Consider the following 19,527-nt stretch of genomic DNA (forward strand, 5'->3'; position numbering starts at 1 on the left):
ACACGTCAATTACCTGTCTCACTGCACTATCTACTGGCAACACAATAGGATTTATATGAAATGTATATGGTTTGGTCTACAAATGATAAGATAAACTACAATTAGTATGTTCTCAGTGTCAGCTAGTGGCCAAATGAAGTGGTACAACAGGTGAAATAGCTCAATCCAGGGTCCAAACTCTCTGCATACATCATGCGACTCTTGATGTGCACGCAGGTACAACGGCCCGTTCGTCGCTGCTTGCAGCTTTAATTTTCTTTATCTTAGATGAGGCACTAGCACATATTTAAAATTGAACCATGGATGCTAATTCAGTCCTGAATTGTGATTTGGTAAACTGCCACTGAACCACAAACATAGGGCACGTTTACGTGGAAACCATCCACAGAAAACAGTATCATTTTCTGTATTTCTGTTTTCTGCAAAAACGACTAAAAATATTCTAGTATACATGCCAAGCCAGTAGATGGCGGTGTGATTTTATGATGAAACAAACGTGCATGCATACATCTAGAGAGACACACATATCCTTCTACAGAGCGATAAGATGTGAACATACAAAGATGGCTAATGCACCAACATTTGTATGTGTATGTATTTGTACCTTGGTCGGCGTAAAGGTGGAGTTGGTGCATGTAAGTGATGCGCCTCCGCTCATCAAAGTGATGGTGTGGTAAATCTACACTTGGAGTAGCGCTGATAAATTAAGGAGGGTGAGCATCACAAACAGCCCTCGGGAGTCGTTGTCCGCCTACTTGAGCATGGCTGTTGACTGAGACCATAATGTGCATGTGCAAAAAAGTTCCCATCATCAGAGGGATCTTTGTATTGCCAATTTACATGACAATGAAAATGGTGGCATTCTCACAAGTTTGCACTCTGGAACCCATTTTCAAGCACACAAAACAGCGTTGTCGTGTAAATGAACAGCCAAAACATAATGTAATCATTTCCTTATAAACATGGCCAATGCAGATTTAACCTACATCACTATGTCAGTGTAAAAGTGACATTAATCACAGCCTCCTCAGCATTAAATTCCAGCAGAATTACACAGAATAATCAAAAATAATGAGACTAACTAAAGCCATGCTGAACTGAAAAGATAAGTGAGGATGAAAAGATAATCTAAGGAGGACTCAGTGGGAGGTAGGCATGTCAGGGAGTGGCCGCGGAGGAAAGCTGTCATCTCTTTCACCATGATTGGCAGCAGTATGATGATAGCTAATAAGCAAGAGGCTGACATTTGGATAGATAAGATGAAATTCATCCTGGGTCCGGGGTGTTTTTGTAATTGCCCCAGCCTGTAGCCTGTGATTGCAGCTAGCCTGAGTGGCCGGAGCTGTGCCTCTGGGGCTCAGAGAGGACATTTTCAGCTACAGACAAGCCCACTGAGATTAAGTGGCGGGGGCCAGGCGGGGGTCAAATTGCTTTTAAAATGCCATGGGTCTCAAACGGAACACTCGAGAAACACGCCATGACTCTCTCAGGTGTTGTGCGGAGATTGGAGCAGTTGGTTGTGATAGTTCTGTTAAATATTATATAAATAAAACCCTGCCTTAGCCTCATACAACCCTTTAAAGACACAGAGCAAGAAGTCATTTTACAATAAGCACTCTGTCAGACCTGTCATCTCAGTGCTAAGTTCAGGACGTGTTAAATAAAAGACAACGGCAGACGGGAGCTACCACATGAAACAGATTCCCAGCTGGAACCCTCAGCTCTTTCACAATGACCCAACAGGCCTGGGGCTTTTCTTTTTGTGGTAAGGGACATTTGTTACTGGACAGGCCTATTGTCTGTCTATAGCTACAGAGAGAGGAGGATTCCAAAAGTTGAATATAATGCTTTAAAGCTACAGTTGGTAACTTTTATAAAAACAACTTTTTTTAGTCATTTGTTATATATGTTATCACATTTAGTTCATGCATGGGCAGTAATGTGTCACGTTTGCTCAAGCATCAGAATGCTGCCTGTGTCCAGCGTGCTGAAACTGATGTATTTCCAGACATCAAGTAAAGTGGTTCAACAGACACTCTGTGATCTCCCTCTGTTCCTTTCACGACTCAAAATATATCTGGGTGTAATAACATGGGCCATGACTGAGTGTGTTAACCTTTTGAAACCTGTTTAAATTAGCTTTATAACTTTCAAAAACAGGTTTGCGGCTGAGCGTGAAGTGGCCGGTATGAGAATCAGCACCTCCAAATCTGAGGCCATGGTTCTCAGCCAGAAAAGGGTGGAGTGCCCTCTCCAGATGGGGGAGGAGATCCTGCCCCAAGTGGAGGAGTTTAAGTACCTTGGGGTCTTGTTCACGAGTGAGGGAAGGATGAAGCGGGAGATTGACAGGCGGATCGGTGCAGCGTCTGCAGTAATGTGGAGTCTGTACCGATCTGTCGTGGTGAAGAGGGAGCTGAGCCGAAAGGCAAAGCTCTTGATTTACCGGTCGATCTTCGTTCCTACCCTCACCTATGGTCACGAGCTTTGGGTAGTGACCGAAAGAGCAAGATCGCGGGTACAAGCGGCCGAAATGAGCTTCCTCTGTAGGGTGGATGGGCTCTCCCTTAGAGATAGTGTGAGAAGCTCATTCCCACCAGTAGGAGACAACGGGGAAGACCCAGGACACACTGGAGAGACGTCTCACAGCTGGCCTGGGAACGCCTCGGGATCCCCCAGGAAGAGCTGGAAGAAGTGGCTGTGGAGAGGGGAGTCTGGGCTTCCCTGCTTAGGCTGCTGCCCCGTGACCCGACCCCGGATAAGAGGTAGAAAATGGATGGATGGATTGATGGACTTTCAAAAACACAGGAAGAAGTTACAAGTTACAAGACAATTACCCGATTTTAGCAAAAAAAATGTATGAATTGGTTAATAAATAGTAATAATAACAATAATAATATATATAGCCTTTGGGAAATTTTTCCCTTTTTTGGATTTTTTTTGTTTTACTTTGAATGTTTTCTCTTCCTTTCTGTCTTCTTTAAAATTTTTCATGTCACCTTTCCCTAATTTCGTCCAGTTTGTGGGTCGTCTCTTACTCTTATGTTTAAAAATAAATAAATAAATAAATCAAACCATCAAATTTGGTCAGATTTCTTGTAACTATAATCATTGTAAATACAGTTTTTCCCTTACATTTTTCTTTTTTCCCCTAGATATTTTTCCTTGCTCAGTGTCTTTTATAACCATGTTTTCAAAAGACATCAAACCAATTTGGCCAAGTTTCAAAGGTTTAATGCTTGACACCTAATATCTGTTGAAATTAAAATATAAAAAATCATGTTCTTACGGCATAATTTCATGAAAAAATGTAAACTAACTTCTTGCTACTTTGGAAAGCAAACTCTAGTTTTTCTATCCTTAAAACTTTGATCAGATATCTCCCATCACACCCCTGTCAGACAAAGTTGACAGAGTCAGAGAGGTTGGATTATGCTGTGTGTAGTCTCTTTGTGGACCAGGTTCTCTTCAGACCCCCTGCCTACATCTGACCATCCACGGTGCTTTGAGGCAGCAGCAGGTTCAAAGAGCAGGAAGTGCCGAGCACTCCTCTCCGTGTCCAGGCCTTTCAGCCTCCCTTGTCAAAGAGCACCTCTGCTCTACTACAAAGTCTTTTGGGCTGGACGAGGTGGGGGGGCTGAGGAAGGTGGGGCAGGAAATAAAGATTGATCTACAAAGGGTCCTGTTCCCCCTGATGTGTCCGAGGCCAGAGGAATAACAGAGGCAGAGGGCAGCTGCTGTGGCAGAGTGAAGGTCGGCTTTGGCATTGGTGGGTTTGGAGAGTCAACAGGCTCCTTTCACATCATGACCGCACAACACCTGAGTCGTTTTACTGTAGGCCAGACACCAGGTCTAGTGGAAACATTTAGGAGGTTGGTAATAAGAGCTAACAGGTGAACTCGGGAGTATAGAGAAAGACTTCAGACTACAGCTGTAACAACTAATAACTAAAAACTAAAAACTAATAATTATTTTGCATTATCAGCAGGGGGATTTCCTTCAAGATTTGCACAACACTTAAGTGATATTTTTGAAAGGTTAAACAAAATGATGATAAAACAAAACTGCAAGATGAATGTGTTTCCACTGAGTGATGTTCTGAGACTTCTCCTCTGGTGATAACACTCCAAGAAGCATGGTGATGGATGTTGAAACATTAGAAGCTTTATTTCTATTGCAGCCACCGCACAAGCCGTCATTATTTCCAATCAAAGGCCACGAAGGTGAGTTATGGAGCCATAATAGAAAGGTGAGCCACTTATACGTGGGAGCAGCCACGTATGAGGGATTTCTGGGAGGTGATAGTCCACGATCTCACAGTTATGTGATGCAATAACATCTCTTGTAATTCCTGCTGTATCATCCCCGAAGGAGCATCTGTGTTCAGTTCCATACAGGTTTGTAGTCAAGACCACTTAAATCAAGACTAGGGGTGCTTTCTCATTTGGTCTGGACTTTCGGAATTTTCAGGTTGATCCAAACCAAAATGACAGGTGTGGAACCTCCCCTGGATCATGGTCCAGACCAAACAGCCGAACATTGGTCCAACAAAAGGAGGTGTGTTCTACGCAGCAGTGCTTGATGGCAGCCTCGCTGGGCTGCAGCATGTTTCATGCTTGTGGTGTTCACACATGCAGCGTTGTTGCAACGTCACTGAGTTCTGTAATTCCACATTTATTAGCACAAATTAGACACAGCTATGAAGTCGTGCATCTCCTGCATTGCCGAAAACATGGTCCTATAAATGTTTCAAAATTAAATACGATGTGTCAGTGACTGATGGGTTTCTGCCAACAGACGTTGTTAGAGCGCCTTTATTTTGAAAGGGAAGCAGGGAAGTTGGAGTATTTCATCATCTCTGTGACAGAGAGACTTTTAAACTGCAGTAAAAGGTGGTATAGAGTCAATATAATTATCAACACACAATATTCACTGTCTATTGCTGCTGACAAATGTTCGCGGCATGGGTAAAACATTGGCGAGCCACCGTTTCTCAGGCAGTCTGCATACTCTAACTTGATAACACAGGCGTTGAATTAAAAAACAAGAAGTAAATGTAAAGTATAGAGACTTGCAACCCATGTAGTTGATGACGATATGAAGTATGTATGTCATGTAAAGTCCATTAGTCCGTTCACATTAACTGCAGTGTGAAACCAAAACCAACTGGACCAAATGTAAACAATGTAACAAGTCATGAGCAAGACCAGAGTGTGTCAAGACCAAGACCAAGCCATTTACACAGCAATGGTTTTTACATAAAACACTGAACTAGTTGTTTAGCATTCATATAGTATTTCTATCGTTCATGAAATGGTTTTCAGAACCTCACAATGCCAACAATTTCTACTGCCCTTTAGCAAATATATAGAATGTAGTGCCTATGTTAAGAAATGCTGTATCATAAAGTATGCTGGTGGAAACACAATTTGCTACTGTTACTTAAGAGAACGATGTGCACTTGTGGCAGTTAAAGTACTGAATCTTTATTTCTGATTCATTATGTGGATTAAAAAAAATCCAGATAATATGAATGTATCCTTTTCCATTTAGTAAACAAAACCTAAAGCACAACTCATGAACAAGTAATAATATGAAATCTGAGCTAAAATCAATATCAGATCCGGTTGAATCACATTACACCATCTCATATTGTTATAAATCTATCTGCATGGTTTCTGTATGGGATTGTGGACTGTGTTTGTAGATATGTATCGAACTGTCTGAGAGATAGAGTTACACACCCTGAGATGTGGTTATCTGATTAACTGTTTAATCTATAACATGTCAGAACATTGTGAAACTGTAAAGGACCTGTTACAACTTCACAAAGCCTACAATGAGTCCTTGTAAAATACCTGTTTTATCTGATCAACAGTCTGAAAACCAAGCGCATTAATTGTAAATTAATGATAGTAAAATGGAGAAAAGCAACAAGAATTGTTTTTTTTGCTTGATAAATGACTTACATGATTGCTAATTGGGTAAATTTGCTGTCAGTTTATTTTCTGTGGATAAATTCACTCTCAACTTAATACTCAACTTACAACCCACATGCCAAATCTGGCCCCTGATAGGGTTACAGCTGAGGGGAACCACAACCACTTTTTAATTCATAAAAATATTCACTCTAGGAATTATTTCTGTACTTTTAGTATACATACGTAGTCAAGCAGCATCAAAATAGAGCTTGTTTATCAAAAAAAAAGTGTCTTTGGAGGTTCCCCCACACCCCCCAAATAGAGGTACCGGCCTAGCCTCTAATATCCTAAAATCCTAGAATTTTCCTAGAATCTGAAAAATATTCTAAAATTTGAGGAATGTCCTAAAATCCTTGAAGCACCTTAAAATCCTAGAAATGTACTAAAATCTGAGAAATATATTTGAAATATGTCCGAAAATCCTAAAAACATTCCAAAACTGAGAAATGTCCTAAAATTCAAGATATATCCTAAAATTTGAGAAATGTCCTAAAATCCTAGAAACATCCAAAACTTTGAGAAATATCCTAAAATCCAACAAATGTCCCAAAAGCCAAGAAATATTCTAAATCACAGAAAAGTCCTAAATTCCAAGAAAATCCTAAAATATGAGAAATGTCCTAAAATCCTAGAAATGTCCTAAAATTCAAGAAATGCCTTAAAGTGCTACAAACGTCCTAAAATCCAAAAAATATATTAAAAGTTGAGAAATGTCAGAAAATCGATGAAGCATCCTACAATCCTAGAAATGTCCTAACATTTTGAGAAATATCCTAAAATCCTAGAAATGTTATGAATTCGAGAAATGTCCTAAAATCCTAGAACTGTCCTAAAATCTGAGGAATTTCCTAAAATCCAAGAAATGTCCTGAAACATATATGGGGCTGCTGTGACTGGCCCCTGGCCTCCTGTCACCTCCTGAAAAAGTGGCCCCCAAAGCAAAGCAAATTGGGCGTCCCTGCTCTAAATGTTTTAGCACTAAAAAGGAGAAAAAATATTCGATGAATCTGTGTAGGAGGAGCGTTCGTTTTCAAAGGAAACATTTCATCATTTCTGTTTCCCTCTAACATAGTCTTAAATGTATAGTAAGGCTTAATTTAATGGGCTAGTCTGACTGACATCAAGACACCTGAGGAAAAATACACGTAAAAATTCATAACACAATTAGGTGCAACAGTCAGGAACATAAAGGGACGTAAATTGGAAGAAATCAATGTGAAACAAGATAGAAAATGTGAGACGTCTTTGTTTTAAATTGAAGGAACAGGCAGGCAGACACAAATCTGTGGCCTCCCAGGGAAATGGGCTGACTGTCTGCTGTATCGATGTCCCATTGATTCAGGCTTTGTGTCTCACAATCGCCCCCCTCATCTCCTACAGAGCTACTTAATATGTTTGAGGGGCTCCAACGCTTCTCATCTGTAAAAGGCAGAGCGCTTTTCTTTTACCCACATTAGAGGTGGTGTTGGTGGGGAGGAAGGAGAATGGGTCGGCGTGGGGTTGCGGGGCGGGGTGGTGCTGCTGCTGCTGCTGCTGCTCTGAAGTCTGCCTGGTGGGACCGGAGCTTTATTAGCTGGAAAGGAAGCCGGCGGAGTTGCGAGGGCCTGAGAACTTGGATGAGAGGAAGCTTTTGAAACTTCCCACATCGGCATTAGAGAGATGAGCTGCTATTCAGTGCTCGCTCCCAGCCTGCACCAACACATCCGGAAATACACACATTAAAAAAAAAAAAAAAGTCTGCATATCCAAGCAAAAAAACACACACTCGTGGCTTCATGCACACATGCATTCATTCGTATCCGGCAAACACACACACAAACACGCTTTGGCTTCCTTTTTATCTGCTGGTCCGCAAGATGAGGCTGGGCTCTAATTGGTCCTGGGGGAGATTGGCAGGGTGAGCAGAGCAACGAGGAGGCCAGACAAACAACAGGAGGGGGAGTGTCAGGAAGAAAAGGGCCACCGTTCCACAAGTAGAGAAGAAGCATCAATGGAAGAGGGAAATAAATGAGCGACAGGGAAGGGGGAATAAAGGGGAAAACATATTCACTAAATTACACTATAGTCAGTGATAAAAATGTACCGATGTATTGGCTGTAATCGCCTTGTTGACTGACATCAGCCGATTGGCAAATAAGATGAAGGGATGACATTCTCTGAAGGCAGCAGCCGAGGTTTTCCCACAGAATCTAAATCTATGGGGGGTGGTAGCTGGGGTTGGTAAACTTCATGAGGTTTTTATTTGTGTGTCTCCTTGTATTATTCTGTGTCCCCTCTGTAATTTTTTTTCAGTTTTTTTGCGGGTCCGTAAACAAAGCAAAGGCAGAACTTCCAATTAGTTCTTTTTTTTCTTCTCAGCAGCAGTTTGTGAAGTTTGACTTGCTGGGTGGATAATTACTTCGTCGTTCCAGTCTGAGTTGATCAGATCAGATCAATGTGTGGCCCATCAACCATTTTCTAATTTGCAATAAAAATAAAGTGATTCATGCTGGAGAATTGTTTGTACCTTTAGTATCCATAAGGTGCCAGACTACATAAAACAGCATCAAAATCTAGATTGTTTAGCAAAGTGCCAATGAAGGATCCTGCAGAGGTCCTAGCTATGCTCCTAATGTCCTACAATCCTGAAAAACCACCTAAAATCCAAAAAATGTCCTAAAATCCAAGAAACCTCCTAAATTCTGAGAAATGTCATAAAACCCTGGAAATGTCCTCAAACCCTAGAAACATCCTAAAATTCAATAAATGTCCCAAGATCCAAGAAATGTACTAAAATCCCAGAAACATCCTTAAATCAGAGAAATATCCTTACATTTTAGAAATGTTCTAAAATCCTGGAACATCCTAAAATCCAAGAAGCTATTAGTATTGATTAGTTGATGCGGCCTGATTTGATCAGATCAGATCGATGGATGAGAGGAGCAGCTGCTGAAGAGGTGGGTGAAAGCAAATTTTTAGACCTGCCGCATTTAACAGCTATATTTCACAGTTAAGGCTCAGTTGTTGACACAAGGCTTTTTACTGTGAAATATTGTCATGGCTGTGTTGTTGACGATGCAGTGGCTTGCACAGCTTTATAAATACTTTGAATATTGACTTTTAATTGTGGAAATACAGTAGTGAAAGTCAGTGTTAGTACTGTCTGCGTGCAAGCTGCAGCAGTTCAGCGAGGTAGCTGTCATGCACTGCCCACACAGGCAGTCGTCTGGCAGTACGAGAGAAAGCATGATATATTAAATATAGTGTAGTAAAAAGGCTTTTAAAGCAGTTAAATGACTAAAAAAAACTTAGCACAAAAACAACGACAACAAAAAAAAGCCAGTATAGGCTTTTGGCCAAGTTGTTGTTTTAAAAATCTGTATCTGCCCAGAATTTCACAATCGACACATCCCTAAGTAGTGATGCTCTATTAATAAAGCAAGCTCAGTGTGATGTGCAAAATACTTGGGTTTCCTGCAGGAAGTCCAATAAATTCCATTGATTAAAGCAATCCAGCCGAGTGCTTTCAGAATGTCTCCATCCTAACTAATTTCCCCTCAGTTTAACTCGACTTCTCTCACTTCCCTCTCCACCCTGATGTGTCCCAGAGGACGCGGAGCAATAGATGCAGAGAGAGGTAGAGAGGAGAGGAGGTGGAGGTGCTTCTTGGGGGAGATGAAAGGAATATGTGATCAGAGACTCTAACCTGCAGCCAACACCTTCGTCTTTCGCCCCTTCAGCAGTTTCTGCACCCGGCACAGCTGCAGGTGGTTCTCATGGCGGCGGCTATTGTTCTGTATACGCTGGGACACCTCACACACCGCCGTCACCGCCCCTGGAGGAAACACACAGACATCTCTATTACCATACATGTGAGGACATTCATTGATGACACCTTTTTTCAGCAACAATATACCATCTCTTAGTACTTTCGATAATCAATTGCTGTTGTTTATTTTGTTTTTGTTATTTATTCCCCCTTTTGTGCCAGGGGAAAAAAAGGAATCTACATTAGTCATTCAGCCCTACGTTACACCATCCTTGAATGAGCACAAATTCAATTATACAAATGTATTTAGGGCATTTTAAATGTCACAAAATGAACCAACATCAATTACTTAAGGTTAGGTATAATGTTGTCCAAATGTGTATGTTAACATAAACGACATAAACTTTTTGGTCAAGTTAAAAAGTTGGACGATCTACTTAAAATGCAAAAAAATATTAAAACCTTCTAAAGTGGAACAACATAGAAAACATACATTATTATTAAAAAAGCTGTATTTATTCAAGTTTCTCACCCAACTACATTTTACAAGATTACATTTGAAGACATCATGAGAATGTCATAATTTACCTTCGCCCAATACTCATTTTTACTGTATAGCGCTTAAACGCATCATAATGTAACTAAACCCATCCTCTGTTAGCTGTTACATATTCCATATCTATATTTGGCCCATAAATTGGTGCATGTCTAAATTTTAGTTATTTATCTTAATTTATTTAATTAGCCAAAAAACAGATATTCATGGCTGACTTAATTACCTCTAAACTGTTCAAACCTTTGAAGCTTGAGCAAAGTGGCTTGATATTTGGGGAGAGGTTGACAAGCAACATAACAAGCAATAGCTGGAAAATTACCAAGAAATTAATAAAAAGTTAAAGAAAATTACTGTAAAAATAAGCAAAACATAAAAAGAAAAAGAGAAAAGTTAAAAACTGATACTGTGAGGGCAAATCACACTGTGTGTGTGTGTGTGTGTGTGTGTGTGTGTGTTATTTTTTTTTGTCTTTTTTGTTGTTGTAAGTCTGTGTACTGGAGTTGTGCTTTTTGCTTGAAGGAGATGGAACAGTGAACATTTGTCTTGATTATGTCTTAAAACTGTTTTGTTCTGATATTCTTGCTAAAAACAAACAAACAAACAACAAAACGGTCAAAATGAATAGATTCCTGCCAAACTTTTACTATGTTCCCAATATTGTCATTTTATTACTTGATAAGAAATGTGCCCAAATGTGGTAATAAATCAAAGTGTCCAAACGTATGCGACACAGGTACACGTGTGAACGGTTGGAATCTTGTTTTTTGGGGCTCACTCAGCACCGCAGTCTGATTTTGCTTGATTTCATTAGTGCAGAGAACTTAACTTGACTGTGCAAATTTAAATATCTTACTGCGCCTGATGGTGTGCTGAGTGGGTCAGGCTGGCTGGGTTGTGTATCAATGTGTGTGTCGGGATGCCTCAGCATGGTCATAATAATTAGAGCCATACTGGAAACACTCACATTTAAACAGCCGTGCACAGAGTGGAGCCGCTTCATCACAAATGATCTTTGATGGTTGAGCACAGACGGCTGCAGACGGAACTAAAACCAGACAACATATTAGTTGTCCAACCAAACATTAACCATGCTGCATCTTTTTCTACCAAGGATATGTAAGTTTTGAAAGACACCGACTAATTTATTGTCCTGCTTATATGGGGTACTTTGGAAGGCAACTGAAATTAATAAATTTTGTTGTTTGATTTGATGGATTTTCCAATATCTTACTTTGTTCAACTTGTTTTCCACAAAACCCCCTTCTTTAAATGTAGCAAAAAAATCAGATAACTTCGGTTTAATGTCGGCAGCCCTGACACACCAGGCCAACATTCAGTTAATGTTGTACCATCAGGGAACATTTGTTGCTCTAGGTTTTGCAGTTTATCCTACACTGTTTGCACTAGGCAAAACTTTTTGTGGCCTAACAGTGAGAGAAATCACTCTGACTGGCAGTCCAGCTCAACATTTGGAGAGAAAAAGGAAAGTAAACAAATTACTAAAGTCAAGATGGCGTGAGATCGAAACAGACTTGTTATATTGGGTACGATTTTTTTTTTTTAGTCATTGAGCTCTTTATCAGAAACTGTAACTGAAACTGAAAACAATTGCTTGTGCTATTATTGGCTATAACACATGCGTTGCTCTTCGAACACTGGATTATGTTGTTTATGTGCTGACAAGCATCTTGAATCTGTACTGTTGGTCCCTTTTTGAATGATAAATACAGACTAACACTGCCTGCTGGTATGAAGAGTTATTTCCTCTCACACAGACACAGAACATACACGCTAGATGGATGTTGGCTGCACTTTTTGCAGTGTGCAACTTTTTGGCCAAAACACAGGCGATGTAAGGCGACACAACAGTCAGCCTCCTTCGCCTCAAGTTCTCTAATGACAGTTTGGTGTATTTAAACCTTAAAATGATCAAAATTATGGTTTTAAGGGCCGTCCACACAAAGAACGATAAGTATGACCGTTACTATAACTATAAGAAGATAGTTTTAGAAATGGTTCCAACTCCAGTAGAAGGCAGAGCCCGCACTACAACTATAATGACAATGAAAGTGGCAAACGATATCGTCCGGATCAATCCTAGAGTGATTTAATGAATGATAGAAATACTAACAGCCAATCAGAGTCTGTCTTATTTAGACATCACATCCAACAGAGATCCTGACAGCTAATTTGGACCATAAAATGCCTGTTTTTATGTTGAAAAAGATGTATGAAGCTGTTTGGTTTTCTTTTTGTTGTTATTCCTGTGAATTAAGTCATCAATGATTGATTGGTCTCCCTGACTGCAGCAGATTCTGGCCAGTAAGTGGAGCTGCTGACTGCTATCAGGAGAAGATGAAAGAAAAAAAATCTTGTGTTGATTAAAAAACATCACCTTATTATAAAAAAACCTTTCTGGCACTGATGGGGTCTCTGGAGTTGGTTTTGTCTTCACTGACGTCCTCTTTTACCATCGCCACGTCTGCAAACAGATATCGACTCATATGACAGCTCTTGTGATACAGTTTTTGATTCTACCAGTTTCTGTCGTCTCTGAAGAATTTGGTGAACCTAGTTTTCTGTTTGTTTCTCCTCAATCTGCGTACAGCAGCAGCAGCTCATCAACATCCATTTCTGTAGAGTGCGTAGCGTTAACGTTATCCTTCATTAGTGATAACGCAAATTATTGTTATATTTATTTTTATAGTTAGGGGTTAACAGATTATCAGTCCGGGCGATTATTTGAGCTGATATTTGGCATTTTCCTGATTGTATGTATTGCCTTTTTTTATGATCACCGATGAAATGAATTAAAAAGTGCAAAGAAAGTGTCAGCATGGGAGGAACTTTTACTTTGTAAAATCTCAGGGAGTTATTTTTATTTATTCATTTTTTAATCTAAATTTTCACTTGACTTTGCAAAAAATATTCCAGGGAACTTGCTGTAAATGATGTTGAACATTTCAGTTTTGATTAAACATTTCCTTAAGGTATTTATTCAAAGTTTTTGGTTTGAGTTTGTTTTATTCCAAATTCTAAATATTGACAGATTTTTAAAAATTTTTATTGTAAATGCACATCGGTTCCAAATATTTGTTATCAGTCTGACTAGCTACTAATAATCAGTATCAGTATCAGCCCTGAAAAACCAATATCAGTCGACCCCTAGTTATAGTTTCAGTGCTTGGTGTGGACGGCCATTAAATCAGGAAATATCTGATCCAACATCACGTAAAAGCAGACCAGCACCAACTTTCACTACTTCACATGTGTGTATGCACAGATTCTAAACCGGTATTCAAAATGTACTGAGGAACAACACCCAGCTGTACCCAGTCAACCATCAGATTATCAAAACTGAACAATCTTCAGTGTGAGTCAATCAAAACTGCCACATCTTATCTGCATGTCAAGAACTCTCACAAACTACCGTCCTCACTTTTTTGTACAAAAGCTTTAAAATCTCACCCGAACAAATAGGCAAATCATCAAAATAGACACAAGCTTCCAATTACTGCGTGCCAGCCATAATAATTGCTGTAAACATTTAGAGCTACATCATTAAGGCGTCCAAAATAACAACAAACAGATGGATTCTAATTTCAAGCTCAACTTTTTTTTTTGCCTGCTTTTGTTCTGAGCGCTGAAAACTCGAGCGGATGAACTTGATCCTCAGGGCGACTTGTCTACACTAAAATAATCACGGCCTAATTGGCTCGCTTAACTTCACAACAATTACAATGTAAACCAAACAAGGCATCCGTGTAGACTTTTTTCCCTTTGTTGTACGTGTTTGGAATATTTTTCCAATCCCTGCTTTAGAAAAACAACAACTCCTAATTACTGTATTCTTGGGCTGAGTTCTGGCCGAGGCATTAATAATACATCCAGCCCATTAGACATTCGGGAGATGTCTTCCACTTCTTACAGCTCTTTATTCCATTTATTCACTGTTTAGACTGTGTTTGACCACGGGATGAGGACTGTTAACTTTTATTGTTGAATCTCTGACAGAGTTGGAGAGTTGCATCAGGTCGCATTTGCTTATGGTTACTATGGCAGAGGAGTCAGAGTGTAGGGGGCTGATGAAAACTCCTGAAGCACCGCAATTACAACAATTAAATCCAGCCTGAATGCACTGCGAGGGGAAAAGGGGAGCTTGGGGGGGAGAAAAAAAGAAACAAAAGAAGAGGAAATCAAACTGACACAGAGCAGCACAACAAGAGAAAACAACAACAACAAAGCCTCTTGTGATTCTATCTGCTAGTTTGCTTAATCATATACAATGTGATTTGTCTGGAATTTCTTTTTTAAATAATTCCCTTTACAATAGGCGGACGATTTCTTTTTCTTTTTTTCATTCCACACACCCAACCACCCCCCCAATAAAAAGCAGCCTAGTTTAAAAAAAGGATCTCTAATGAGAAGAGGAAGAGGCGATGGTGGAGCACATTTAGATATGTACCTTCATCTTAGAGTCAGGGGCTGTTTTAATTTGTAAGCAAAGGCAGCACACCAGCAATGAGATTTTAATTGATACACATAAATAATTCCTTGTGTACATTCGCACTTGAGTCAGATTCGCTGTTTATTTGACGATTGAAATTAGTCATTATCGGGATTCGTGTTGATGTTGAAAGATTTTATTTATTAATATAGCTCCCGCTTAATATCCTCTGATCCGCTCCCAATTAATTATGTCAAAAAATCCACATCAAACCAGAACTTACACGCATATTGAGCATCGCCTCGCTTTCATTTCTCCACTAGCCGAGCGCCGCTGTGACAATAACAAATGAGGAATGAAAGGGAAAGAGAGCACTTTCCTTTGTTCCTCAAATGAAGATAATGAGGGCTGTCTTTCACTATGACAGAGTCTGACTGCTGAGATGAAAGTCTTCACAGGTTGGAGTAGGTTTTTGTTTGTTTGTTTGTTTGTTTCCCTGCTGTTGGAGGACTGGCCTTACATTCTATAATTGTGCAGCTTTACCTAACTCTCCCATGCTCCAAAGCCGCCTGTCACAGGTAGGAAGAGTTCCGAGCGAGCCCAAAGTCTTTGTGACTAGTGATGCAAAGCGCATTGCCACGAGCTCATCACTTGTTGTTAGGTTGCTGCTGCTGACAAACACCACCCCACCACCACCACCAAACAATCCTGACAGATTGGAGGAGGAAGAGGTGACAGCGACATCAACCTCCGCTTCACACGTGTGCATATTTGAGCTCACAAGACATGCCGCTCTGTTATAAAAGCATTTGAGGGGGTTAATGTGCAGATATTTTCCTTGAAATGCAGGTAAAATGATTATTGAGTCAGAAAAGAAAACACTTACTTGAAAGCTGCTGAAACTCTGGGTTGTCTGGACTTGTGTTGGCAGCCAGGTCCTGCAGGAAATGTTTATACCTGTGAGGAAACAGAAAATAAACAAGGTCACGCTTTGCTCGCCGTCTAAAAATATCACTGGGAAAAGGAAGGAGTGTAAACTGGAACAACAAGCGTTTTTCATTTCCGTTCGACTTTACTCGTGTAGCTCAGCTATCACTATCAGAGTACAGTACAGTCTTTGTCCTGTCACTGACGGCTGGGTGCAGGAAAAAAAAAACAGAGAGGGTGCCTCACAAAGTGCACCTCAGAGGAATCTAACGGGCCAGCAAATGCACCGCAGTGTGAGTTAAGCTCCTGATGGATGCAGATGGAGGGAGCAGGTTTTGCTTTGAAGTGCTGCTGATGGTGACGGCCTCTGACAGATACAGCTGTAACACGATGAAATGTGCACTGGATTTACTTGAGCCCTCTTCACATGCTTTGGCAGAAAACAAATGAAACACTGATGTAGAAGAGACAAAACATAACATGAACTTTGTCATAACATAAAAAAATAAATTAAAAAATTTTGGCAGTTTTTTTTTTTTAAGTTAAAACAACATTGTTTTGGTCGACCTCTGGATGTGTAGCTCATCTAATGCGTAGCTAACACAGACCTTCATCATGTGTCCAGACCTCAGTACCATTTCAGTCTATGGTTCGGGGGTGTTATGGTTTTCCATTGCCTTTCAGTGACATACTGTCCACTAATCATTGGTCAATAAAAGTTGTCCCACAAAATATATTCATACATTTTAAGAAAAGCCCAGTGTGGTGGAAAAAATTGACTGATTACTGATATGGCGACCAATATAGTGAATTTTTAAGCTGGAATGAAAATAGATCATTTCTATGTGGATTGTGCACTGATTTTGTACCGGTATGACTATGCAAAAGTACTCAGTATGCTGCTCTCCTAAACAAATAACTTTTATTTTACATTTTACTTATTGAACATTACACACAAACAAAACTAAACATTATTACTGCATGTGCTCAGCATTGGTCTTTGCTGACCATTTAAACAAAAAAATAAATACAATAAAATAAACAGATAAATAAACATCAGTGCTGTTCAGTATCAGTCAATTGCTGACCATTTCTAAACCACCCAAGCATCGTTTTCTGCATTGTATGGTCTGTAAAAAAAAAAAAAAGTTCTAATCGGCACAATATACACCAATCCGATATGCTCTGATATGTCTGTGAAAGGCTCATATTGGCCGATAATATTGGTCAAGCTCTAATTCTAAGCCATGTGCTTTTGCATCAGCCGCATGCATGTATTACAAAGACTATCTCTGAAATACCATTCCTTTACTTGTACAGCAGTCAGACTATTGTACCATCTCTTTGTAAACGAGCATGGGTCGCTTCTGAATGGACCTCCAGGACTACAGAGACCTACATATTGAAGTAAAATTGAAATAATAACTAAACAGATATTCACCCTAATTAAAAGAATAAAGAAGCAAAGCAACAAACCAAAAAAAAGTAACTAATCTAAAGTAACAGTCGTGAAGAGTGTCAGCTTCCTCAGAAATCTTTATCCTTTTTACTAGGATGATGTGACCTTGAAGTGCATTGACAATTGACATTGATTTCTGCTGTGTCTGTCTGGCTTCACAGCGCTCTCTGTGCAGTCTGGCCTTGTTTGAGAGACATAGTGGTGCCACTGAAAGAGGCTATTAGTGACACCAGCAGACTGTACAGCGCTGGTGCTGCTCCATGTGGTGGCATGAGTGGGAAGAGATGTGTTGGAGAGTGACAACACTGTAGTGTGATATTGTTTGTATAGACTGAATACAACAACACAGTGATGATTCTTTCGAGCTGAACTTGGAAACTTGTTTGCTTGACTGAGTTCTGAAGACTTTAATACCAGAAATCCTGTAGCTGTCACATTGTTCATGGTCTTAGTAGCAGTAAAGTATTTTGGGTAAATACTGAGGGTTAATCTGTAGTATTAATATACTTTCTACAGGATATTTTTATAAAGGTTGCAATTGTGTTTTTGGTTAGAAGCCTGAAATAAGGTCGGTTTATGTCGAGTTTTGTTCTACGACATAAAATATGTCAGTAAATAACCCACTGTGAACTTTGAAGTTTTAAGTGTCCTAAAAGAGGCAGTTGCTAACAAGTGTCTAAGTGAGACTACAGAGCATCATGCGAAACACGGCTTTTCAGCCTTGTTGTGGTCACGATGTTTAGTCATGCAACCGTAGTGTAGTTCTTTTATAACCTAACATTAGCTTTTTACTTTTTACGTGTTTAAGCTGTATAAATCCTACAACTGGTAATCATTTGTGAAGATTATCTTGCTGAACAAAATGTGTAACATATATTATTATAATAATAATAATAAACATTTGTTAGCCATAGAGCTTATTTTCTGCCATAACCCTAAAATCCAACGGAAAAATCCCACAGGCTTTTTGTTGAGGGAACCAAGGTGACGCTAACTTTCAGTTCGGTCTACAGAAAACCTCATCCCTGGAGCATCTGCCACGAATAAATTAATATGTGGGAAACCCTAAAGTGGTACCTTTTAGCCACCAGGCTTGTAGTAACTGCCATGAAGTTTTGCCATTTCACTGACAGGGTGGGGTACCATTCAAATTTGTACTGTTACCAGAATTGGTTCGGTACCGAATAGTAACTTTTTTCAGTACTTTAATGTGGGCATACACTGTATGATTTTAGAAATTTTGTTTTTAATTCCATCTTATACCATACAAGTAAATCATCTGTGATGTAAAGCCAAAGCTCACAATTAATGTGCTCACACAACACGGTCCAATCGCAAAGCCCAGACCTGAGAGCTCACACTGTACATGGTGAGCTAGTTGCTTTAACTATTGTCAGCTCGGTAGCTAACATTTCTTGTTATTCATGGCTATAAGCCATGAATGGCACTTCCTACATTATGACTACTTGTTGAAATTTTTGAAAAAGCTGACACAGCCCCGGGCCAGGTTCCTGGCTTTGAGGCACTTCGGGGTGCTTCCAGGCCCCACTGAGCTCTGTTGTGCTCTCGTAAAGTGCCTTGTGGCCAAGAAGCTAGCCACAGAGTTGTGCGAGTGGCTACCCTGCTTCAGATTGTTTTGTGATGCTGTTGATTTAAATGGAGTCTGGCAGTTCGGCAATGGTGATTTGGGGGATTTTTATGGTTTTAAAAAAATAAGGACCTTACTCTTTAACATAAATCACTACAGAATCACTGCAGGCAATAGTCCACCTTCCACCTTCTCTTCCCATTGCAGAGCTCAGTCCTAATTGTTTCTATCCTTGTCATAGTCCCTAGTCAAGTCCTTGTCCCCAGAAAATTGGGTTACTATAATGCATAAAGTTGGTAGTTCTTGGGTTGGCTGGTTGAATAACCCATACTTCAACAACAAGGTCATGATCCATCACAGTGTTTTGCTGTGGATATATCCCAACTAGGTAGACATAACCCAATCCTATTTCCCTCTTTACAACCACCTGTTACCAAGACATAAGTTTCATATGTAGCTTATGTAATAACTAAAAGATCAACTGAGCATCTCTATCAATCCATTTGCTGAAGAAAACCATGAGGAGGTCTGAAACTACCTTGGTCGAGTATGTGTGCTGCATTTCCGTGGATTTACTGAAGCTGAAGTGTAGAACAGCAGGTTAGCGCAGTGGCGGGTGTGCGGATGGAGGTGGGGGAGGTGGAGGAGGGCATTGTTCTTGTAGTCGATTACTCATCGGAAATGAAACGGAGCCAAACAAGATCTAATTAAGCCTCCTCCAATTAAGAGACACTTAAAAAGAGAAATAATTTCACTTCTTTTTCTTCTTGTCTCATTGTGTAATAACAAATACATTACAGGCATTATTAGCGATGGATGCCCTC

General features: G+C 39.9%; 1 protein-coding gene across 3 annotated transcripts in view; it reads right to left on the reverse strand.

Annotated features, from left to right (window-relative positions):
- arhgef39 (Rho guanine nucleotide exchange factor 39) overlaps positions 1–19,527 on the reverse strand; it is a 72,775-nt gene that overhangs the window by 24,330 nt on the left and 28,918 nt on the right. For 2 of the 3 annotated variants that reach the window (XM_088072781.1, XM_088072780.1), the window contains exons 6-8: positions 15,616–15,686; positions 11,247–11,327; positions 9,664–9,792 (exon numbers count right to left, since the gene is read on the reverse strand). In XM_088072781.1, the coding sequence (XP_087928907.1) occupies positions 9,664–9,792; positions 11,247–11,327; positions 15,616–15,686 (281 nt within the window). The remainder of the gene's footprint in view (positions 1–9,663; positions 9,793–11,246; positions 11,328–15,615; positions 15,687–19,527) is intronic. The other variant, XM_042511453.2, reaches the window with a different exon arrangement.

The sequence above is a fragment of the Plectropomus leopardus genome, chromosome 22, assembly GCF_026936395.1.
Source record: "Plectropomus leopardus strain MGB_pleo_1.0 chromosome 22, ASM2693639v1, whole genome shotgun sequence".
Classification (NCBI taxonomy): Eukaryota; Metazoa; Chordata; class Actinopteri; order Perciformes; family Serranidae; genus Plectropomus; species Plectropomus leopardus.